The sequence below is a fragment of the Capricornis sumatraensis genome, chromosome 2 (genome assembly GCF_032405125.1).
Source record: "Capricornis sumatraensis isolate serow.1 chromosome 2, serow.2, whole genome shotgun sequence".
NCBI classification, from domain to species: Eukaryota; Metazoa; Chordata; class Mammalia; order Artiodactyla; family Bovidae; genus Capricornis; species Capricornis sumatraensis.
Genome location: NC_091070.1, coordinates 43,025,255 through 43,050,808, shown reverse-complemented (window position 1 = coordinate 43,050,808; position 25,554 = coordinate 43,025,255). Strand labels below are relative to the sequence as shown.

The 25,554-nt window shown below is 34.5% G+C and overlaps 1 protein-coding gene across 1 annotated transcript in view; it reads left to right on the top strand.

The window, feature by feature from the left end:
- Positions 1 to 25,554, top strand: part of TRPM7 (transient receptor potential cation channel subfamily M member 7) — a 106,713-nt gene that overhangs the window by 77,448 nt on the left and 3,711 nt on the right. Inside the window, exons 27-38 of the mRNA XM_068960950.1 lie at positions 1,825 to 1,892; positions 4,146 to 4,242; positions 6,180 to 6,250; positions 7,413 to 7,447; positions 9,299 to 9,324; positions 11,990 to 12,040; positions 12,134 to 12,199; positions 12,816 to 13,099; positions 13,222 to 13,304; positions 13,457 to 13,662; positions 16,115 to 16,166; positions 16,268 to 16,374. Of these exons, the coding sequence (XP_068817051.1) occupies positions 1,825 to 1,892; positions 4,146 to 4,242; positions 6,180 to 6,250; positions 7,413 to 7,447; positions 9,299 to 9,324; positions 11,990 to 12,040; positions 12,134 to 12,199; positions 12,816 to 13,099; positions 13,222 to 13,304; positions 13,457 to 13,662; positions 16,115 to 16,166; positions 16,268 to 16,374 (1,146 nt within the window). The remainder of the gene's footprint in view (positions 1 to 1,824; positions 1,893 to 4,145; positions 4,243 to 6,179; positions 6,251 to 7,412; positions 7,448 to 9,298; positions 9,325 to 11,989; positions 12,041 to 12,133; positions 12,200 to 12,815; positions 13,100 to 13,221; positions 13,305 to 13,456; positions 13,663 to 16,114; positions 16,167 to 16,267; positions 16,375 to 25,554) is intronic.

Here is a 25,554-nt window from a genome sequence, read left to right as displayed (position 1 = left end):
CCTGAAGTTTTTAAAGGAATCAGAAGTAGGGGAAATAGGTTGAATTGGGCTGTAATTGTTATATTAGCACATAGCTCTTTGGTGCAACTTACTATGATAGTGATTGTATAGAAAATTTATTTGTACTCTGTTTTTTGAACTTGAGGATAGTCTCTTAATCAACTTTCATTGAAAGAACTTAATATGTGAGTTTAAAATACAAAGGGAAAGAGGAGGCTAAAAGTAACTGGCAAAGAACAGTATTTTATACATAGGATGACCATATAGTTTTTCATTCAAACTAGTACACCTTTGAGAATGAAAGGTTATATTACTAATACTTAAATTAGGACTATAGGGAAAGCTAAGATTCTGCTTGAAAAATGAGTATGGCCAACCCACTTATGTACCCAGAGGAGAGCATTTCAGAAAGGAATGATTCAGTCTTATACCTCACCTCAAATAAAATCAGGACTGAAAATATATGTCTTTTGGCAATGATAACATATCAATGACCTTGGTGAAAACTGTTTTGGTGAAGGAAGTGATGGAGGGAGAAGCCAGATTATAGTGAAATATAGTGTGAATGAGAGGAGAGAAAGTAAAGTACCATTGGAAAGGGGGCTGCTCAAAAACTTGATAGTTAAGGCAAGAAGAAAGAAATAACTAATATTTTGGTTTATAGGTTTAAGGCTTTATTTGTTTTGTTTTTGATGATAGTTTATGGTTTAAATGTTGACATTATGCCACGTGAAAGGAAAAGGTGAAGAGAGGATGCTTTATAGAGCTAACCAGATCCCAGATATGTGTAGAATGTAGTGTTTTAACAGCCTTCCTCTTAGATTATTAAAGATAAAAGTGTTTAAGGGAGAATTCTTAGAGAACAACTTGAGTTGTTTGTGGATATAACCAGAGTTCCTAGGATTGAAGAAGGCCCTCTGTCTCTTTGGGTTTGAATTTTTCCATGAGATGGCTTCTTAGGCTTGTTTTTAACACTCTATGTGGCTTCCCAGCCTAGGAATTTACGTAGTCATTGAACATGTATAGAGATCGTTCAGAGAATATGTTACATCTATGTGAAGTCTCCACATTAGGGCCAATCCCATGATTTATCTAGGTACTGAGCATGCTGATCATTACTGCTAGACTGAGTTCACTGTGGTTTATAGAGATGATTTTTCCTACATTAAATATATCCCATTTCATTTTTAAAAAACACATTTTAGTCTATTTATTAATATACTGCCACTGGGATGGATACAGATATCCTTATGTTTAATGTCTATTTATATGTAATATGCATGTGTCATATGTATAATAAACATCTTAATATATAATGCTTTTTTATTGATAATAAAAGCTTCCCTTGTAACTTAGACGGTAAATCTGCCTGCAGTGCAGGAGACCCGTGTTTGATCCCTGGGTCGGGAAGATCCCCCGGACAAGGGAATGCAACCCACTTCAGTGTTCCTGCCTGGAAATTCTGTGGACAGAGGAGCCTGGCAGACTACAGACCATGGGGTCACAAAGAGTCAGACACAACTGAGTGACTGACACACTGATAATATAATGATTGTTCCCTTCTTCTTTTAAATTTTAAGCAGTTCACTTCATATCACTTGTAGGACTCTTAGGATCCTGTTACTATAAACTGAAGAGCTCATGTTCTCCAACTTTTTAACAAGCATTTTCACTATCAGGAAAGCTACAGAAAACTGCAGAGCCATCAAAACTACTTAGAACACAACGTAAATCATGTGTTTGAATAGGGCAATCAGATTATTTTGATAGATCAAAATAAACAAGTACTTTTTTTTTGTAATCTTTCTCCCTCCCTCTTTTAAGGACACAGAGATAGCATGGATTTACAGAGGTTTAAAGAAACATCAAACAAGATAAAAGAAATGTTATCTGTAAGTAAATCCTTACAGCAGTGCAATTTATTTGGTTGTTTTGGGGTTTAGTTCAGAATAGAATTAAACATGTTTTTCTGTAAAAACAGTTCTAGCAGAGACCATCCATCATCATCATGATCTGAAATACATTAAGCTCAGTAGACATATTTCTTTTCCTCCTGTATTTCCTGCCTCTGTTAATAATGTCAGCATTCTAGTTTACGAGGGCAAACTTGAACTCTTACTTCTCCCTTCCAGTCAACAGCCAAGTCTAGCTGGCTTTGCTTCCTAAATGTTGTTTTAGTACTTATGCTTCTCTTGATCGTTAGTAGTAGGTACCCTGACTTAGGCTGTTATTCTCTAACTTACACTTCATTGAGCTCTTAATATATCTTTAACAAGGTGTTACAGCAACAGTTGAAAGAATTTATCATCACATTCTGATGGCATCATTTTGCTGTTATGAAGTACTTGTTATATATGGGAAATCATTTAGGATAAGTGGACATTTCCTAGTGGGAAATGGTAAACGTTAGGGTTTCCCTACAGATTGCACCTTTTAACAGTGACCTTGTAAAATGAGCTTAAAGCCAAAGTATGCTGAAAATTTTTAAGTGTGCAGATAGCTTCCTGCTAAAAACAAAAATAAGTTTCTGTGAGTGGCAAGAAAAGTGGTGGCTATGTTTTCAGTTTAACAATTTTGAGTAATCTACTTAGAGAAAAAGAACTATGCTAGAAGAATAATGAGTTCTAGCTCATGTTGGTCAGAGACTTTGAGTTCTTAAACATTTGTGGGTTACATCCCTTTGAAAATCTAATAAAAACTTTAGATCCACTCCAGGAAAAAATGCACATATATGTTTCTGCTTTTAAGGTATAGAGTTTTACAGATACCTGAAGTTCACTCTTCAGTCCCATACTAGAATTTCTGTCAAACATGGTTCTATAAAATTGATGTGCCACTGCATCAAAGAGTATATCAAGGAAAGTACGTAAGCAAAACAGAAACAAAAAATAACTAGAACTGGTTCCAAAAGAAGCAACTAAAATCAGAAAGGAAATTAGTGTTGCTTTGTGACAAAAGGAAGATTAACTCTTTTTGTTGGCTAAGTAAATCAGCTGTAATGTGAAGAATGTAAAGCATCAAAGGTAGAAAAGTTTAATTTTCTTGAGATATGTTAAATTTGTTAATGAAAGTAATAGTTTATTTTGGTAGTGATATTTTAAAACCCATTGTGTCTGAGGGGTGGTAGAGGTTTGGAAATTTTTTAAGTACATAATAGTGTGACCTGTTTATAGTTAAAAAGAAACAAAATGAATTTATCAGCTTACCCTCATTAATTTAATGAAATTCATAAGTTCATCTGGAAAAATGAATAGGTAAAAAGAAAATGAAGGGGAATTAGTTGTTAGATACTAAAATATCTATACAGGTGGTACAGTTGAAACATGAATATTTAGTAAAACATTTTGATGGTTCTGAAATAACTCTTCTACAAATTAGAATTTAGTAAGGGTAAAATTAGAAATCAATGAGAAAAGGAATGCTTTGTCAGTAAACACACAAATTGAACAACTGGGTAGAAATTTGGAAACATCTGTTTCATATCACTTTATAAGCTCAATGGATTCCAAATTTAATTTAAAAATTCAAATCGTAAAAAAACCTAAAAAAATAGAAATATTAAGTCAGTAAGTCAGGAAGGCTTTTAAAACAAATATTAAGGGAAAGATGTAGAGAGATGAGTACTTAAAAATATGAAGCACAGATAAATCTTAAAAAATAGAAATCTGACAAATAATGATCAGATAAATCTTTGGTATACAAATCACTTATACAGATCAATAAGAAGGCTACCGAAAATCCCCCAAATAAATTTCCCCTCCACTCCTTTACCCTCCAAATTGTTGTTATCACTTTTAATTTTACTGTAAAATAGTAGTTTTTTTCTTTTTTAGGTTAACTGATAATGTTTTATTATTTTCCAAATTGTTTCCTGTTTCTTCCCTAACTTTTGTATGAACTTGTATTACTATGGAAAAGGATTCATTCAGGTGGATTTATGAACAATAAGAAAGTAGGTTATTTTGAGGGCAGTTTTTGAGATTGATATTGAAGAAAATAATTGTAACTTGTAATATACTCTTTGGAGCCCAGGTAGATTAAAGCATATTGAGCTAAATAGATCCAGAGACTCTTTATACTACTTAGAACAGTGATTTGAAATTTAGTTAAATTGTTTTAAAATTGTGTATGTGTACCCTGTGCAGAATGATATTCCTTCTGAAAACACTTTGAAACATGTGAGTTCTCACGCTGGATTTACTGAGTGTCACAAAACTTCTGTTCCTCTTCATTCAGAACAAGGTGAGTGTTTTGACTACGTGAGTTACATTAAATAAAAGATATTTTATGTATGTCACACACCTGAGCAGTGAATGTTTCAGGAGTCAGAAAATGAAGATTCTGGTCTATCATTGTTGCTCTCAACCTTGAATAGAACATAATCTTAACATTCTAATAGTTTTTCTTTTTTAACCAGTTGTTTAGTCCTAAAAGAAATGCAGACTTACTTTTTACAAATCTGCTGATTTTAACTTTTACAAATGGAGCTGCTCTGTTTTAATCGGTATAGTCATTTAGTCAACTTGTGTTTCTGATTTAATCTTTAAAAATAGCTAATACATTTATTGATTCAAAATTAAAATACACACAAGCACTTTGGAAATCGTTGTCAGTTTCTCACTTTAGCCCCATATGTAACTACTGTTATTTTGCTTTTCCTCTAGAGTTTCATGCTTATATAATCATACATGACAATAAGTCTTTTCTACCTCTCATTTTCAACACAAAATGTAGCATACTGTACATGCCTTGCACCTTTAATTGTTTATCTAAAAATCAAATGGCCTGGAGATGTTTCCATATCATGCTTTTATTTTAGTCATAGTTATCAATATTATATGCATATAAGTTTATTGTTATCTAACTTTTCAGTTAGGTACATAGAATCTTTCCAAGATTCCTTAAGAAAAGCAGTACTAGTATATCCCCCTCACCATCATGTCTCCTTTCTCTTCAAGTTAGGTTTACTCTTGGAGTGCAAATTGGTTTAACATTCAAATATAATTAAGGCATGATGATAATAACAAGTTAAAGGAAAAAAATTATCTGATCATCTTAATAGCTGCAGAAAGGCTGACTTTGATGAATTCAGCATCCGTTCATGATTAAAAACTCTTAGCAAATTAAAAATAGAATGGAGTTCCTTAATCTAAATAAAAGGTATCTTAACAAAAATTTACCACAGATACCGTACTTCATAATGAAATATTAAAAGCCCCAGAAGGGAAATAAGGATTCTGGCTTTTATCATTTCTATTTAACATTTTAGCCAAAGGAAGAAAAGGAAGAAAAATAAATGGTAGAAGGATTGAGAGGGAAGAAATAAAACTCTCATTTTCAGATAACTTGGATATTATTACCAACATTAGAATGCCTGTAGTTTTACATCCCCATGTTTCAGTTTTTGGCAGTATCTATTGACCTCCCACTAAAGAAGACAAGGGCTAGGATTATAGCAAGAATTTGAAATCAGGCCAAATGTCCATTAATTGTAGTTTGCTTAAACAGATTATTGCATGTCCTTTGTATGAAGTTCAATGTAGCATCCAAGTAGAATAGAAGAATCTTCTGTGTACTGATATTGAAAGATCTCCAAGCTTAAAGTTCAAAAACCAACAACAGGGACTTCCCTGCTGAGCCGGTGGTTAAGACTCCATGCTCCTGATTGAGGGGGCCTGGGTTTGATCCCTAATCAGGGAGCTAGATCACACATGCCACAAGTAAGAGTTTGTATGCTGCAACTAAGACCTGGCACAACCAAATAAACATTTTTAAAAACCACCAACCAAAAAAAGTCTGTAAATTAATTTTTTAAAAAAGTCTGAAGATACATGATTAGCATTTATGGTTTTTTTTTTTTAAAAAAAGGAAAGGCAGGGGTATATATACAAACACAAAATATCTGGAAGGATACATAAGAAAGTTGGAAACAGAGAACAGGCTTTTTCTTTTCATACTCTTGTTTCGTGTTGCCTATTCACAGAAAAACTGAATAATTTGGATATCCTGTCAAGAGACCCATGAGCCTTGTGTAATTCTTATGTTTAGCAGTGTTAGGGAAAGGATACTTATCCTTGGGAAATTTTATATTCTGCCTTGAAATGCTTGTGTTTCGTTAGTTGGTATTAAAAGTTTGTGTTAGTTGTAAAACTTTTTTGTTTTTTAAAATTTTCTCTTAGTGGAAAGTAGCAGTAGAAGGTCATCTACAGAAGAAACTCGTGAAGTAGATTCCAAAGCAGCTTTGCTACCGGTTTGTATATTTCAATTAAACATATGCATAGTATAAAATCATATTTATTAGAGAAGAGCTAAAACATGGTGATATTTTATTTGAGATGATGTTTAGCTTTAAAAAAAACTTTTTTCAATTGAAGGATAATTGCTCTACAGTATTATGGTGGTCTCTGCCATGCATCAACATGAATAAGTCATATTTACTTCTGTATATCTCCCCTGCCTCTTAAGCCTCCCTCCCTGACCCACATCCCACCCCTATAAGTTACACAGAGTGCGAGGTTGGGCTCCTTGTATATAGCACCTTCTTGCTAGTTAACCTGTTTTACACATTATAGTGTATATATGTCAATGCTCCTTTCTCAGTTCATCCCACCCTCTTATTCCCCCACTGTGTCCACAAGCCTGTTCTCTACATCTGCACCTCCATTTCTTCAATATTATTTTTCTAGATTCCATATATATGTGTTAATATATGATACTTTTTTTTTCTCTCTCTGGCTTACTTCACTCTGTATACAATGAAATAATACTCAGCCACAGTGTAACATAGCTTATAATTAGATGGAAAATGTGTTAGACATTAAAAATATGGAAAATACCTCTGAATTGACCTTGAGAGACTAGATAGAATTTGAATAAATTATAAACAATGTAAAATTTTCCAAAATGATGAAATGTATAATGATTCAAATTCAGGAAACATGAGTCCCAAACTGGGGAAGTAAAAATAAATTGACACTTAGAAATGTAAAACAGCAGAATAAAACCCACCACGTATACCTGTTACTAGTGATTTCTTTGTCACAGTTTGCATGATTTTAATTTTTTTTCTTAATACTTTGATGCATTTTTCTTTTGGCAGCAAACACATTTTTTTTCAGAGTCATAGAAACATGTGTATTTTAAGAAGAGAAAATTGTTAACTAACAACTATAATTATATTATAAGAAATAACACTTGTAAAATTCTTTATTCTACGTTGTGTAATGGCCTTATGGTAGCTTTTATAGCCATTTTTTATTCTATTGGCTCAGTTGTACAAACAAAATTCATATTAACTTCTCAGCCCTTTATTCATAAAACGTATTATAGGATACAAAGCAGAGATAAACAGTTACACTTTGTCTAGAGACTTTTCCTTTTAACTTTTCATTTGTGTTTGTTTCTGTCTAAAGGACTGGTTACAAGATAGACCATTGAATAGAGAAATGTAAGTAAGCCTTGTCTCACTGTTAGTGTGAAAAGTACTCCATTCAGTAGAATGTTGTCTTTTTTCTGCTCTTTGCATAATAACCTCTTTAATACTTCTTGCAAGTGTTGATGATTATTTACTTTGGGATCTCCTGTCTTTACACTGAAAAGATTGGGGAATCATTTATTATGAGTCAGTGTATATATTTTATGATTTTATATAATTATACTATAATTATGGGCATATTATAGTCACAACTCTACTAAAATTTTCCATATAATGATAGAATTATGATTTTATTATTTAGTCCTATTTCCAAGTTGCTTGCAAAGACCTAGTTTGACACCTTAGTTAATTTCTCTGCCCATTGTTCCAATCAACAAGTCTTTCTTCTGCCTTTGGAAAGCACTTAGGTAATTAGAGCAGTAATACACAGTGTACCTTAGAAAGCCTGCATGCAGGGAAATGCCCTAGAAAGCTGATGTGGTAATCCAGAACCAAAAGTAGAAACAGAAGACCATGACAAGTAGTCATCCCCAGAAAGTAAAAAATTTCAGTTCAGATTAAACATAAGAATCAAAGATAACCTATGTATTTCCCAGCCTAGAAATTAGTATTTTAGGACTCAAAAGGACATTAAAGTAATCTTGTTTTGATACCTGTTTGATATAGGAAGCATGCTTAAGAAGGGAAGCCAGTTTGAGGGAAATTATTATATATTATACAGTGTTTACCCTATTTCCTTCTCTGTATCAGACATAGATGCGAGTATATGGAGAAGAAAATAAACCAGATGTTACATAGGTATGCAGCTGGTCAAATTTTGGAGATATCCTCGTCCTGACTGGTACTTGAAAGACCTGTTTATAATGAAACCTCTTCAGAGAATAAATGTCTTTTGTAACTAGAACTGTAGGGTGTAAGTACAGATTTGGTACTTAAAGTTGATGTTAATTCAGCTAATAAGTGAACATTGAATTACAGAATACTGACCCAGAGAAGTACCCACAAAGGTAGAGTTGGCAGTACTCTTCGGGTGCTAAGAAAAGAGTACTTTATCAATAGTAGAGAAAGGGCTAATGCTCGGTCAGAGTATTTCCTGTAAGAAAATATTTGTGTTATTAAGGTGAAAACCAAACATCAGAATCAGAATGTAAAAGCTAGAAAGAGATTACCAAGGTCTTCTACTCTATAGGTCCTTTCAGGATCTAGTTCTTTAGTCCTGAGCAAAGCCACATAACTGTATAATCGGAGAACGAAGCTTCTAATCCATTTTCTTTATTGCATTCCACTCTCTTTTCCTCTATACCTGTCTCTCTACTCTGTACTGTAATCTGTGGGATTAATAGAACCTCTCCTTGGTACCAATATATGTTGTTATAAATAAATTATGTTTAACATTGGAAAGAAATTTTTTTCAACTTTAGCAGTTGAATTTTGCAAAATGATACCTAATTACTGTTCTTTCAGTTCTTCGCCTATCAATTCTGTTGAATTTTTATAGTCTTGCAAAGTCATTTCAAGGCATTGTATAAAAGTACTGGAGTGAACCTCCATCATAGAGGAGTCATGGAATATATTGCTCTATTAGTACTCAACCTTCTGTTTGGCTCCAAACTACTACTGATATTTATGTAGGCTTGAATTGGACGTATGAGTTATTGATAGTGGGTTTGTATATATCTGTGTGTGAATTTGATGCTAACTTAAGGGAAATGGCAGATATTCAAACAAAAATGAATCTGAATCACAGAATTATTTTAATAATGTTATATTAAGAATTTATAATAACTTCATAAGATAAAGTTTTATGGTAGCCAAAACTAAAGCTGTAACTTAACTTATCATATTTTTTGGTGTTTCCTTAAGGCCACCTGAAGAAGGAACCTTAAATGGTGAGTGTGTAGTAAATATAATGTGAAAAGCTAAGAATTGTATATAATGTATTTTATTTTAGCAAATACTAACATTGTCCTAGATAAGAAATATTAGGCTTCATATTTGAAAAAAGCCAAGGAAGTAGAAAGTTGTTCCCTCAGTTCATTTCTCTTTATTATATGTATTTCACAAATATGGTAACTCACCATGTGAATGATAATCTTTTTGCAGTCTTCCCACTACCCTTCATCCTTGCTGCCCAGACTGCTTCTTCCTTATATTCCTTGTGCTACTGAATATTACTCTTTCATTCAGCTAGGTGAAACCCAAGAGGAAGGTATTCTTGACCCCCTTGACCTTGCAGTCGCAAAGTCCTATTATATTTACATTTCTGGAATCCATCTTCCACTCTACATCCTGCTGCTGCTTTCAGTTCAGACTGTCATCATTTTAAAATCCTTTTATTGATGCATATACAGAAAATATATAGTAAGTGAGCAATCCCATGTAATTGGCACCCAGATCACAAAATACATGTCAGTATCTTAGTTACTGTATCATCTTATAACCTCTGCCCCTTAAACAACACAGATTGATTTTATCTGTGTATGTTCGTGTTTATCTATTTTTCTCTATTTTATGTATGTATATTTGTGTGTATATATGTAAAATATATAAATGGAATCTTACAGCGTGTACTCTTCTTTTGTGTCTGACTTTTGTCCTAACACATGCTTATGAGATTCATAAACGTTGTATGTAGTGTGAGTTGGGCATTCTCACTACTATATAGTATTTTCTTATATGAATATATTCAGTTTATGTATCGATTCTACCATTTGATGGGTATTTCAGTAGCTTCCAGTATATGGCTAATATTGATAGCGCTGCATGAGCATTCTTGTTCATGTTGTTTGGTAAACAGGATGTGTTTATTTTTTTTGGGTATGTACACAGAAGTGGAATTGCTGGTGGTAGGGTGCATGTGTTTATATTCAGTAGTTACTGCCAAATAGGGTTTCAAAGTGATTGTGCCAGTTTGGGCTCCCTTTCCAGTCTCTTTTCTATTCTACCACCAAAATGATTCTTTTAAAAAGATCTGATCTTGTCACTATTCTGCTTTCCATTTTTCTACTGTTTTTGGATAAAATCAGCATCTTTTCATTTTTAAAGTATTTTAAAAGTTTTATTTATTTTATTTTTGGCTGTGCTGGGTCTTTGTTGCTGTGCAGGCTTTTCTCCAGTTGTAGAGAGCAGGGGCTACTCTCTAATTGTGGTGCATGAGCTTCTCATCGTGGTGGCTTCTCTTGTTGTGGAGCACAGGTTAGAGGATGCGTGGGCCTCAGTGGTTGCAGCATGTAGGCTCAGTAGTTGCAGTTTCTGGGCTCTAGAGCTCAGCTCAGTAGTTGCAGCATACTGACTTAATTGCTCTGTGGCATGTGGGATCTTCCCATATCAGGGTACCCATGTCTCCTGCGTTGGCAAGCAGATTCTTTACCATTGAGCCACTAGGGAAGCCCCCTGTGTCTTTTCTTAACATTGCATATTTGGCTTTTAACAATTTGGTATTCCCTGCTTCTGTAGCTTTACTTCCTACTGGTATGCCTGTACTTTTGCTCATTAATGTAAGATCTTGGTTGCATATCCAGATACTTGGTTATAAATCCAAATCACTTGTATGACGACACATACCTGAAGAGTTAGAATATTTTGGAGTGAGATCTGGGTAAGTCTATGGTTGAAAAGCCACACAGGTGATTCTGATATATGGATAGGTAGGTAGATTGGTAGGTAGGTATGTAGATAAATAAATAGATAGATGGTGTTGAAAACAACTGTTCTGTTCATATTAAACGAGTTTCTGTTTCTCAAGTATAGCAAATGTTGCCCTGACTCTGCCACACCTTCCAAACTACTCGCTTTTCCCTTCCTCTTTTCTCTGAGACATTCTTCAACCTTTCTTCAACCAGGAGACATTTGATACCTCTCCTCTACAGTCCTATATTCTGTGTATGAGAATATGCATACACACACTACATTTTATACAATTTATCACACAGTGTTATAACTGTTAACTGACTTCCTTCTCCTGTAAGAATGTAAATAAAAAAGAACCTATTCTTGCATTTATATTCTAGAAAGTTCTAGAACTTTAACACGTAGTAGGTTCAATGTATTCTCCATCTTTCTCACTACAGTTAAGTGAAGTCCTCACAGAAATTAACACAACATTGTAAATCAACTATACTTCAATAAAGAAATAAAATTTTTTAAAAAGTGAAGTCTTCAAATATATCTGGAGATGGAGGAAGGTTTTTTTTTGTTACATTTCACATTTGCTCATGGTCAACCCGCTAAAATGGTTACAGGGCTATGTCTCCACACTCCGAAGATATGACACTTCTCTCATACTTTAAATAGGGAATAAGGGAAGAATCTAGTTTATGACAGGAGAGTGTGAACTGTCATATGCTTTTTGAGTGCATAGTTACCACTAATCTGCCTTATCTGGCATAATAAAATATGGTAATAAAGCACATGAAAGACATAATTTATCACTTTTTTAATTGCAGAGAGCTTACCTGCAGACAGCTTGGAATGATTAAATGAGAATGCCTGAGCAAAAATTTATGCTGTATGATTATTTTTAAAGGGGTCTCATTTGTTTATTTGCTGTTTTAGGTCTTGCTTCTCCATTTAAGCCAGTTATGGATACAAATTACTATTACTCAGGTTAGTAACAATAAATATTATATTAAAAACAAAATTTAGTAATGGTTTGAGCTTTGGGGGATTTCATTATTTCTCTCTCATTTTTTTATGCAGCTGTGGAAAGAAATAACTTGATGAGATTATCCCAGAGCATTCCATTTACACCTGTGCCTCCAAGAGGTAAAACCAAGAAGTAAAAATAAAAGGAGAAATAAACCCTTAATTAATATGTGGGTTTAAACTATAATATAGAACATAGGTGGTGACAGAAAGAGGAGAAATTGCATTAAGAAGTGTTAACTTCATGTAAGTTTTAATCAGCCTGATTACAAGAGTCAGGTATATTTAAATAGATGAAGGCATCAGAAGTATTGATTTTTCTTTATTTCTCACATCCAGAAGCAGTGGTGTATTTTAATTCAAAACAGCTCTTGATCATAGTTTAGTAATGAAAGCACTGATAAATTGATACCACAGGATTTATGGAACAGATCTAACCTCCTGTCTGAAAGTTTAGCTTACAAATGGTTAGAAGTCTAGTTACTTTTTAAAAATTTTTCTCCAAAATATTCATGATTTCAGAAATGCTTATCATTACCAAATACATGTGAACTTAGAAATACTAGATCTTGGTTTCTGAATATTTCTTGTCCTTAAGCTTCTTCTATAAAACTACAACCTGGTCCATCTCATTTTCTATTCCTTACTTAATCTTAACCAAAGATACCTGCCAATTTTTGCTCCGTGCTTTTTAGAGTCATATTTTGACCTTAAAATGTGTCCATTCATCTTGCAGGTGAGCCTGTCACAGTGTATCGCTTGGAAGAGAGTTCTCCCAACATACTGAATAACAGCATGTCTTCTTGGTCACAGCTGGGCCTCTGTGCCAAAATAGAATTTTTAAGTAAAGAAGAGATGGGAGGAGGTTTACGAAGAGCTGTCAAAGTACAGTGTACTTGGTCAGAACATGATATCCTCAAATCAGGACATCTTTATATTATCAAATCTTTTCTTCCTGAAGTGGTTAACACATGGTCAAGTATTTATAAAGAAGATACAGTTCTGCATCTCTGTCTTAGAGTAAGTGCTAGTGAATGCATACAGTGAAGCATTGTTTGAGCTTCTTGTTTTCACTGCTAAAGTATAATTAATAAAGTCTTAACATCAATGTTGAACAAAGGTTTCTTTTTTCTGTTGTGTAGGAAATTCAACAACAGAGAGCAGCGCAAAAACTCACATTTGCCTTCAACCAAATGAAACCCAAATCCATACCATATTCTCCAAGGTAAATCTTTATAAATTTCTGAGATCTTTTAGTGGATAGCATTCTCTTTTGACCTTCATTATGGATGCTGAATTTCATTATTTACCCATTTTACAGATTGATTAGAATTTTATTAACAAAACTGCTAGTAATATCTATAACTTTCTCATAAGGTTCCTTGAAGTTTTCCTGCTGTATTGCCATTCAGCAGGACAGTGGTTTGCTGTGGAAGAATGTATGACTGGAGAATTTAGAAAATACAACAACAATAATGGTGATGAGATTATTCCAACTAATACACTGGAAGAAATTATGCTGGCCTTTAGCCACTGGACTTATGAATATACAAGAGGGGAGTTACTGGTACTTGATTTACAAGGTAAATTTATTAAAATATTGCTGAAAGGAAATTATGCATCAGGTTCTCATCTATTTAATATACAGAAATCTGCTTCTCTTTAGATATGTAAAATCTTAGGTCAGTAAAAGCTGTTAAAAAAGCAAGTCAATAATGGCCATAGTATGTAGCTATCAGGGTCCTGAAGAATAGGGTCTGGCTATCTTAATTGTTATCTAGGCAGTGCAGATGTTTTAATAAGCAAAAACATGTGAAATCCCCTATTTTACTCATAGATCTATAGCCTTAGTTTTTTAAAAGTATAAAGATTATTTCTTTAAAACAATAATAAGTAATCTTTATTGTTTCTGGAGTACATGCTATCTATTACTGTCAACTGAACTACCTAAATATTTAGTGGATTAAAAAAAAATTTGCTTTCACTTTTTTGGTTCAAGAATTTGGGGCTAGGTTATCTCTGCTGTACCCTTGGAGAATTTGAATGGCTGGATACTAGTTTGGACAGCTTGACTGGAGCCAAATGTTTTAAGTCTCTGTTTAAGACAGCTGAATTCCTCAGTTCTCCACTCAGTGATCTCTCTACATGGCTCGCTAGCTTGGACTTTTCTTACAGCATGGTAGTTTGGGGTAATTAGACTTTTTAAGTGACAGCTGGCTTCTCCAGAGAGAAAGCAGGAATTCTTATGTTAGGCCCCAAATGGGCCCAGATGCCTTCTGCCACATTTTACTGGTCAAGGTAAGCTGTAAGGACAGATCAGATTTAAGAGGTAAGGACTAGATTCCAGCACTTGGTTAGTGGAGCAGCATGTATACTAGGAGGGAAAAACTGATCGTAGCCTCTTTGTAGACAGATTCTTTCGTATCTTTAAAAAAAAAAAGGAGAAACTATGGCTGGGAAAGAGCAGTGATTTGCTTTTTTCCTAAAGAGTAGCTTTAATTTCAACTGTTAACATAGATCAGAATTCAAGTCACCTAAGAACAATTGTTCAGAATGTTTATCACTTGATGACTTCTTTCATTATATAGATATAAAAGATTTATTGACAAACCAACATTTGTTATTTCAATACCAACTCAACAAAATTGTGTAAAAATAACTATTGTTTTTCAGTAATTCATTTTATATAAATGATTAAATGGTATGTATGTAGTAAAAACTCTGATATATTTTATTAGATGGGCCAATCCATTTTCAAGTGTGCCCTAGGAAATGAGGCCAAACTATGAATATTGATTAAGAGATGGCAGTTACTTTTAATAAGCAGGGTAATTTTGATGTTCTCTATAAAATTAATGTTATGGAGCCATTTTTAAATAAAAATATTTTAGATAATTACTACAAACAAACAACATAGAAATGTATAAAGAACAGAATGCTCCCATCTTTACTGTTTCTGTACTTTTGTGAAGACAAATTCACGAATTTTTTTTCCTTTAATCATTTTGTGTTGGGATTTTTCTCCAACTAGAATCATGCTATATATGTATGTGTGTGTATGAGTATGTGTTTGTATTTCACTTGCTTTTTTTTCCTACCTAACAGTATATGATAAACATCTTCTGGGTTACTACTGATAAATTTGAGTCATTCCTTTTAACTGCTGTAGTATGAAAGCATAGCATGATTTAAATCCTCTCTTGTCACACAGTCACCCTATTTTTTAGGTTTAGAGAGTGCAGTTTTAAGAGTGCCTGCCATTTTAACCTTTTCCAAAAGGTTGTAGGAATTCATACTCAGCACTATGCAAGCACTCATCACTGTGCCCATTTCTTCATCTGTTCAGTATGGAATGCCAGTCTGAGAAGAAATTAGTATCATATTTTAACTCTAGATTTTTCTGTTGTGAAATTCTAACCATTTTATTAGATTTCATTCTAATGGGTAAAATATTTTATGATTGTTCAAGTATCAGTAGTTGTTCTTTCTTTATGTGAATGAATAGGTAAAACTGAAGAGATTTAATCTCACTTTTAACACCTCTGGAGAGGACTGGGGGTGAAGAAAAACATTCACAGTCTTATTTTTATGTAATCTGAATCTTTTGAGCCAGGTGTATTCATATGTTAGTCTTTGATTTTTAAAATCCAGGATACTTTTAAAATGGCTTATAGATCATGCCTTCATGTACTTAATTGTTTTTTGCTAACTAAGGTGAAACAAGGGCAAATTGTAAATAAGGAAATATTTACTTGCAACCTTGGCCTTGTTGCATCAGAAACTGGTGCAATCAGGAACTTTCATTGTCTGCCTGCCAACTCTGACATTTAACTGTTGTTCATGTTGCAGGAACTGTACTTGTTGCTAGTGCAATGTTGAGGTGAAAAGAGAAAAACTATACTCTTTTGAATAGCTTAACATTGTGTAATGGTTGATGATACTGTAGAATTTCCTGTGACCTTTTTGTTACGTATATATCAGTATTTTATATCAATTACATAATATGAATTATCTTCTTTGTATATACATATAAAGGTGTGGGTGAAAGTTTGACTGACCCATCTGTGATAAAGGCAGAAGAAAAGAGGTAATGAGTTTTAATAATTTCATGAAAATCTTTTTATAATTTCAAACTCTACATTTCTGTTTGCATCAACTGACTTTTTCTTTTAACTACCAATTCCACAGATCCTGTGATATGGTTTTTGGCCCAGCAAATCTAGGAGAAGATGCAATAAAAAACTTCAGAGCAAAACATCACTGTAATTCTTGCTGTAGAAAACTTAAACTTCCAGGTAAGTGCTTTCTTAATCAGTATAAAGTATATAAATTGTTAGCAGAGTTAGCTACTGCAGAACTTCATAAGGCCAGAAACATAAATGAATCTGTGCTTTCTTTCCTTACTTACAGAAATACAGAGTTCATTCTCTTGATATAAATTTATTATGAGTCTGGTGGATGCTAGAAATTGTGTTAGATTTTGACGATATGATAGTGAATGAGGCAAACATGGTCCCTGCTCTCAGTGGAGTTTAGTCAAATCTTAAATACTAAAAGATTAACAGAGAATTATAGGACTGTCATAAATATCAAGCAGAAAAAATAGACCAGGTAAACACATCACTTAACACAAACTTAAAGGTCAAGGAATGCTACCTATGGAACTAACAGATTTGCCTAAAACTGAAGGATGCATAGACTTTCAGGTTGGCCTGGAAAAGAGTGTTTCATGAAAGAGAAACAAGGAATTGCAGATACAGTTACTCATGATAGTAATTTCATCTTTATATTTGAGAATTACAAGTTATTATTGAATTGTAAGTTGTTTCACAGACCAGTGGTTCTCGCTCTTTGGTGTGCATTGTCATCCCCTGTGGAACTTTTCCAAAATTACAGGTGCTTGGCACTTGCCCTGGACCTGTATTTCTGAAAGTTCCTCTCATTATGACCAGTAATGTAGTAATGAAGACCTTGGGCCTGGGAGCCAGACTCCAGGTCCTCAAAGAATATCTACATCATAGAGGTTTGTAGTTTTTGTTTGTTTGAGGTTTAAACGAGTTGGTATTTGTGAAGTACTTCCGAAACAGTGCCAGGGACATAGTAAGCATGTTACTACTACTGTCTGTAATTTTTTTTTAATTGTTCATGTTAGCAGATTCAGAAATTATTTACTTTGTATATTGACCTTGTATCCTACATTCTTGCTAAACTCACTTAGTTCTACGAGGCTTTTTGATTTGGTTTAGTTTAGTTTTTTGTTTGTAAATTCTGTGTAGACAGTAGAGACAGTTTTGTTACTTTCTTTGCAATTTGTATGCCTTTCATTTATTTTTCTTAACTTTTTTCACTGGCCAGGAATTCTAGTACAATGTTCAATATGAATAGTGAGAGTAGACATCCTCTTTCACACCTTATTCCTTGAAGATGCTTATCCTGAATGGACATCGAATTAGTCAGATGTTTTTTCTGCATCTATATTTTTGGTTTGATTATTTGGTTTTTCTTCTTTAATTGGTTACTGTTACATTGAATTACACTAATTGTCTTTTTAAAATGTTGAGCCAGTCTTGTATTCCCAGGAAAAACTCCACTTCATCTTGATATATTATCTTTTTTTGTGTTCATTTGTGTGTTCAAATTGTATATGGATTCAATTTCCTAATGTTTTGTTAATGATTTTTATATCTATGTTCATGAAGAATGTTAATCTGTGAGATTTTTTTTCCCCCTTGTACTGTCATTCTTGTTTTATTTTCGGATAATACCTTAAAAATAAGTTGGAATTATTTACACCTCTTCTGTTTTGGGGAATAGATTGTATAGAATTGATACTATCTCCACTTCAAATGTTTGATGGAATTATCTAGCAAAACCATCTGTCTGAAGTTTTCTTCATCAGATACTTTTTAACTAAGAGTTTATTTTTTTTACATAGATACTGGGTTTTTTGAGTGAGTTTTAATAGTTTGTGTCTTTCAGGGGGTTGGTCCATTTTATTTGTTTTGAGAAATAGTTAATAATACAACTGTGTAAGTTTAAGGCATACAGACAGCATGATGGTTTGATTTACATAAACTGTGAAGTGATTTTACCACAATAGATTCAGCTAGCATTCATCTTTTCATATACATAGAATAGAAATAAAAGAAAATATTTTTCCTCATGATGATTCTTGGTATTTATTTACTCTTTTAACAACTTTCCTGTGTATCATATATCAGTGTTAGCTATAGTCATGGTATTCTACATTACATCCCTAGTGCTTATTTATTGGGTAACTGAAAGTTTGTACCTTATGACCACCTGCTTCCAGTTCTTCCTCACCTTACCCTCCACCTCTGGTAACCAGAAATCATCTCTTCCTGTCAGTTTGTTTTCTTAGGTTCTATGTATAAATGAGATTGTATAGTATTTGACTTTATTTTATTTAAATTGGCAAATTTTTGGGCATAGTTCTTTTTGTGATACTATATTTTAAAATGTCTGGTGATTCTGGTGAATCCTCTCTTTTATGGTATCATATGCTTTTTCTTTTTCAGTCTGGCTAAAGTGTATCTGTGTTATTGGTACTTTAAAAGAACCAGTTTTTGTTTTCGTTGCTTTATTCTATTTGTTGTCAGTTTCTTTGATTTTTTTTTTTTCTCTATTATTTCCATTTTTCTGCTTGCTTGCTCTGGGTTTAGTTTGTTTTTTCTCTAGTTAGGGTAGAAATTTAGATTATTGAGACTAGTGCTATAGATTTTCCTGTAAGCATTGTGTTAGCTGCATTTCATAAATTTTGTGTTAAAAAATATAGAGGGATATGTATTATTTTTGTTTTTAATTTTTTAAATATAGCTTATTTCCCTTGAGATTTCCTCTTTGACATATAGATTATTTACAAATGTCTTTTTTAGTTCTCAAATGTTTGTAATTTTTCCTGGTAAACTGATTTCTTGCTTAATTCCATTATGATAAGAGAACATGCTTTGTATGAATTCAATTTAAAGAAAAATTGTAAACCTTATAAAGATACTGTCTCTAGTGAATGAATGTTATGTTTCAAGAAAATATTCTCTTGTTGGATAAAGTATTTGATTAATGTTAACGAAAGAAAGTTTTTTGATAGTGTTGTACTGCTTTTTTATATCCTGGCTGATTTTTCTGTCTACTTACTCTGTTTATTACTTAGAAAGGAGATCTTTAATTGTGAATTTGTCTGCTTTGCTTTCAGTTTTCTCAGTTTTCCCTGCATATATTTTGAAGCTTTGCTACACTGATTTACAGTATATATAAAGATTTTTATATATATACAAAGATTTATACCAAGAAGTTAAGGCTTCTTGATTTAATGGTTTAATTTTTATCATTATGTACTGGTATGGTAATTTCCCTTGTTCTGAAGTCTACTTTGTCTGATATTAGCATAGCTTTTGATTAGTGGTTCCATCAGATATCTTTTCCTATTATTTTTACTTGTATATATTAACTATTTTTAAAGTGATTTTCTTATAGACAGCGTAAAGTAATTAGTTCCTAGGTTTAATCTGTGTTTCTTAAATCTAACAATTTCTATCTTTTAATTGCTGTTTTAGGCCCTTTATGTTTAATGTAATTATTGATATGGTTAGGTTTTTATCTGCTGTTTTATTGTTTTCTGATTGACGTCTCTGGTTTGTTTTGTTGTTCCCCCTCCTTTTTATTTTAGTATTCTTTTTTATCTTTATGTTGTTTTTCTTTTAAGTGGTTGCTCAGTTTCCCTTACCTAAGAATGTATTTTGCTTTCATTCCTGCCGGGTATTTTCATTGGATCTGGAATTTGAGGTTGACGCTTTTTCTGTCAGCACTTAAAAAATGTTCTGCTGTCTTCTGGCCTCTCTAATTTCTGATGAAAACCCCATAGTCATTTGAGTTATTCTTCCTTTTACATGATGTATCATTATAATGTATCTCCTTTAAAGATTTAGTATTTCTTTTTGGTTTTGAGCAGTTTGACAGTTGGATTTTATGTCTAGTAACTTTCTCTGAGTTTATCTCGTTTCAGCTTTACTAAGCTTCTTAAGTTTGCAAATTGATGACTTGTGTCAAATTTGGGGAGTTTTTAGTTACTAGTTCATCAAATATGTGTTCTTCATCAACCTTTTCATCTGTTCCTGGACTCTCATAAAAAGACCTTTTGATAATTGTCACCCAGGAACTTGTGACTCTGGGGACTAACTTAAAAATTAATTTTTTTCTTTTGTTCAGATCAGATAATTTGTACTGATCAATATACACACTCACTGACTCTTCATTCTTTCTTTATTCTGCTGTTAAGCTTTGCACTTAAGTTTTTATTTCACTTACATTTTCAGAACTATAATTTCCTTTTGGTTCTTTTTGTGCTGACTCTTTCTCTTCTGAAAACTTGTTTTCCTTTCATTTCAAGTCTTTTGTCCTGTATCATGGACTATCGTTATAACAGTAGCTAAAGTCTTTAATTCTTCCATCTGGGTTATCTTGGGATTGGCATCTCTTGGTTGTCTTTTTCTTTGAGAATCTATTAAATGTTTCTGTTTTTTGTATCTCTAGTAATTTTAGAATATGCCCAGGATATCTAGTGTTAGGTAAAAGACGACCAGGACATGAAAAGAGTGTCTAACAGGCTTTAATGCAGAGTGCTACCGGGCGGGGTTCCCAGACCCAAACGAGGCAGGTCAAGGAAGTCCGTGCCTGGACCGTGCTGGGGAGTGGTTTATATATGTTTGTTGCAAGGGATGGTCAGGCTAGATCACCAAAAAAGGTACAGTTATTGGATGGGGGTTCGGATAGGTCATAGTAAACACCCTCTTCCAACAACACAAGAGAAGACTCTACACATGGACACCACCAGATGGTCAACACCGAAATCAGATTGATTATATTCTTTGCAGCCAAAGATGGAGAAGCTCTATACAGTCAACAAAAACAAGACCAGGAGCTGACTGTGGCTCAGATCATGAACTCCTTATTACCAAATTCAGGCTCAAATTGAAGAAAGTAGGGAAAACCGCTAGACCATTCAGGCATAACCTAAATCAAATCCCTTATGATTATACAGTGGAAGTGAGAAATAGATTTAAGGGCCTAGATCTGATAGATAGAGTGCCTGATGAACTATGGAATGAGGTTCGTGACATTGTACAGGAGACAGGGATCAAGACCATCCCCATGGAAAAGAAATGCAAAAAAGCAAAATGGCTGTCTGGGGAGGCCTTACAAATAGCTGTGAAAAGAAGAGAGGAGACAAGCATAGGAGAAAAGGAAAGATAGAAGCATCTGAATGCAGAGTTCCAAAGAATAGCAAGAAGAGATAAGAAAGCCTTCTTCAGTGATCAATGCAAGAAATAGAGGAAAACAACAGAATGGGAAAGACTAGAGATCTCTTCAAGAAAATCAGAGATACCAAGGGGACATTTCATGCAAAGATGGGCTTGATAAAGGACAGAAATGGTATGGACCTAACAGAAGCAGAAGATATTAAGAAGAGGTGGCAAGAATACATGGAAGAACTGTACAAAAAAATCTCCACGACCCAGACAATCATGATGATGTGATCACTAATCTAGAGCCAGACATCTTGGAATGTGAAGTCAAGTGGGCCTTAGAAAGCATCACTACGAACAAAGCTAGTGGAGGTGATGGAATTCCAGTTGAGCTATTTCAAATCCTGAAAGATGTTGCTGTGAAAGTGCTGCACTCAATATGCCAGCAAATTTGGAAAACTCAGCAGTGGCCACAGGACTGGAAAAGGTCAGTTTTCATTCCAATTCCAAAGAAAGGCAATGCCAAAGAATGCTCAAACTACTGCACAATTGCACTCATCTCACATGCTAGTAAAGTAATGCTCAAAATTCTCCAAGCCAGGCTTCAGCAGTACGTGAACCGTGAACTGCCTCATGTTCAAGCTGGTTTTAGAAAAGGCAGAGGAACCAGAGATCAAATTGCCAACATCCGCTAGATCATCAAAAAAGCAAGAGAGTTCCAGAAAAACATCTATTTCTGCTTTATTGACTATGCCAAAGCCTTTGACTGTGTGGATCACAATCAACTGTGGAAAATTCTGAAAGAGATGGGAATACCAGACCACCTAACCTGCCTCTTGAGAAATCTGTATGCAGGTCAGGAAGCAACACTTAGAACTGGACATGGAACAACAGACTGGTTCCAAATAGGAAAAGGAGTACGTCAAGGCTGTATATTGTCACCCTGCTTATTTAACTTATATGCAGAGTACATCGTGAGAAACACTGGACTGGAAGAAGCACAAGCTGGAATCAAGATTGCTGGCAGAAATATCAATAACCTCAGATATGCAGATGACACCACCCTTATGGCAGAAAGTGAAGAGGAACTAAAGAGCCTCTTGATGAAAGTGAAAGAAGAGAGTGAAAGAGTTGGCTTAAAGCTCAACATTCAGAAAACGAAGATCATGGCATCTGGTTCCATCACTTCATGGGAAATAGATGGGGAAACAGTAGAAACAGTGTCAGACTTTATTTTGGGGGGCTCCAAAATCACTGCAGATGGTGACTGCAACCATGAAATTAAAAGACGCTTGCTCCTTGGAAGAAAAGTTATGACCAACCTAGATAGTATGTTCAAAAGCAGAGACATTACTTAGCCGACTAAGGTCCGTCTAGTCAAGGCTATGGTTTTTCCTATGGTCATGTAAGGATGTGAGAGTTGGACTGTGAAGAAGGCTGAGCACCAAAGAATTGATGCTTTTGAACTGTGGTGCTGGAGAAGACTTTTGAGAGTCCCTTGGACTGCAAGGACATCCAACCAGTCCATTCTGAAGGAGATCAACCCTGGGATTTCTTCGGAAGGAATGATGCTAAAGCTGAAGCTCCAGTACTTTGGCCACCTCATGTGAAGAGTTGACTCATTGAAAAAGACTCTGATGCTGGGAGGGATTAGGGGCAGGAGGAGAAGGGGACGACCGAGGATGAGATGGCTGGATGGCGTCACTGACTTGATGGACGTGAATCTGAGTGAACTCCGGGAGATGGTGATGGACAGGGAGGCCTGGCTTGCTGGGATTCATGTTGCAAAGAGTTGGACATGACTGAGCGACTGAACTAACTCAGATAGGTTGTTAGATCGAGGTGTCGTGGGCTGATAGGTCCTTTTATGTGGCTGGGGTGGGATGGCTTTAGCTGGCAAGTGTGCTGTCATTGGTCCCTGGGATCTGGGAGGATCCTTCCGTTAGGGACTTTCCCGCCTGTGGGAAGAGGAAGGGCCGCCCATCATGGCCCCTGGGTCCGGCCTTACATCTAGAATATTACGAGATTTGAGATCTTATTAAAAATCCTCTAGAGAATTTTGAATTGTTGAATCCTCTTGAGATTTTTGATGTTATTATGCAACCATTTTAGTTAAATTCAAATCACAGTCTGTCTTTTGTGTGCCTTTGAGTCCAGTGTCAGTTTGGTTTTTAAAACCTTTGCATTATCGTTCAAGTTTCTCTATTATGTGTCAAACAGGGTCAAGTCTGGAACATGAACAAAGGTCTGCACCATAGTTTAATTCTCAAAGCCTGTGCCATGCTGTCTTTCTACCTGTGTGCCACTCAGGGAGTATCATGCACAAATTGAGGGTGTCTCTCCATTTTCCTCTTCTCCATGATTTCTTCCATACTTTGTGATTCCCAGGGGCCTCTTTTTTTCTTTTTTTGGTACGCTGACTAGAAAGCCAGGATTTTGGCCTCCTGTGCTATCATATACTTTCTGTAATTTAGTCCATTTCTGGTGCTGACAGTAATACTTTTTGGATCAAAAGGTACCTATTCTCAGTTCCTCTGGTCAGAGAGGTTTTTCTCTTGGAGTTGTGGGTATTTTCCCTGCTTCCACCACTGTAGGAATGCCTCTTGACTAGGGTTTGTCTTAGGTAAAGGGCAAGAGCAAAAAGAAAAATTAAAAAGAGCATTCCACTCAACATTTTCCATCCCACAGGTCCTCCTTCCTTATCCTCAACCTGGGAACTCTTGGAGCTTTTTCGTCCACATTCACTGTACATTTCTGTGACTGAGCTATCTTCAAGTCTAAGCCTAAAATAGATGAAAAAAGAACCAAAAACAGGAAATTCACCACCATATAGATCATTCTTCAAGTTCAGATTTTCCTTCCTATATATCTGCTGTCACTTTTCAGAAATCTCAGGTAGTTGCTTTATATATCATGTAAAAGGTTGTAATCAATCAGTGAAAGAGAGAGAAGATGGAATATTCTTGTCTATTTTAGCGAGAAGTGGAACACACAGTGGTGAATTTAACAGGCAGCCCATATACAGTTTTTACTTGGTTTTTGATACAATGCAATTTTTAATAGCATATCTGTTTTTTAAATTATCATTATAAGCAGGATTTCACAGCTTAATAGGGACATTAAAAGCAATCTAGTCCAAATCCATTGTTTTGCAGAATATAAAATAAGAGTTTACATGATTTGCGCATGGTTACACCATTAGTTAACACTGCAGTTGTGAATTGAATTATAATTATGTTTCTGTCCATTGTTCTTTGTGTACAGTTCAGCTACAAATTAATTTGCATTCCTTAAGGCCTAATGCAAAGTCTTAAAGTTTACAAAAATTGTTCATACTGTAGTAAGTATGTATTTGGATCATTAAACATAGACTGTTGCTGAAATTAAAATTAACAGTTTATATTCTGAGTGTTAGTTACCTCTTGTTTTTTAATTGGAGTATATTTGCCTAACTGAACGTAAGTTTGGTTTTATATGGAAATAAAAGTAGAAGGGTTTATGGACAACTCTGGTTTAAAATATAAATTTGATACTACTGTCTTATTCTGCAACCATTGTCATATGTGTCTGTAATGTCAAGTTCATCCTATCCCATAGCTATATATGCAGTTCCCATGTTATTAGTACCAGATTTAACTAAAGACTAACTTTTGCTGAGCTCCTGTTTCTGTATTCCCTTTCTTTCATTGCTACTTGAATTACCTTTTTTTTTTAAATTGGAGGATAATTGCTTAACAATGTTGTGTCATTTTCTACCATACAACAATGTGAATTAGCCAAAAGTACACATATATCCCTTCCCCTTTGAGCCTCCCTCCCACCTCTCCCCGATCTCACCCTTCTTGGTTGCCACAGAGCACTGAGCTGAGCTCCTTGTTACACAGCAGCTTCCCACTAGCTCTCTGTTTTATACATGGTAGTGTATATATGTCAGTGCTACTTTCTCAATTCATCCCACCCTCTCCTTCCTCTGCTGTGTCCACAAGTCTGTTGTCTGTGTCTCTGTTCGTGCCTTGCAAATAAGTTCATCAGTGCCATTTTTCTAGATTCCATATGAATCCACTATTTGTTTTTCTCTTTCTGATATACTTCACTCTGTATAACAGGCTCCAGATTCAAGTAACATGTTCGCATCAGAATTCTTGACTTTCATTTCCCTTCCTACAAAACTCTACTTCCCTGTCTCATTAATGGTTACCAAGTTGCTCAGGC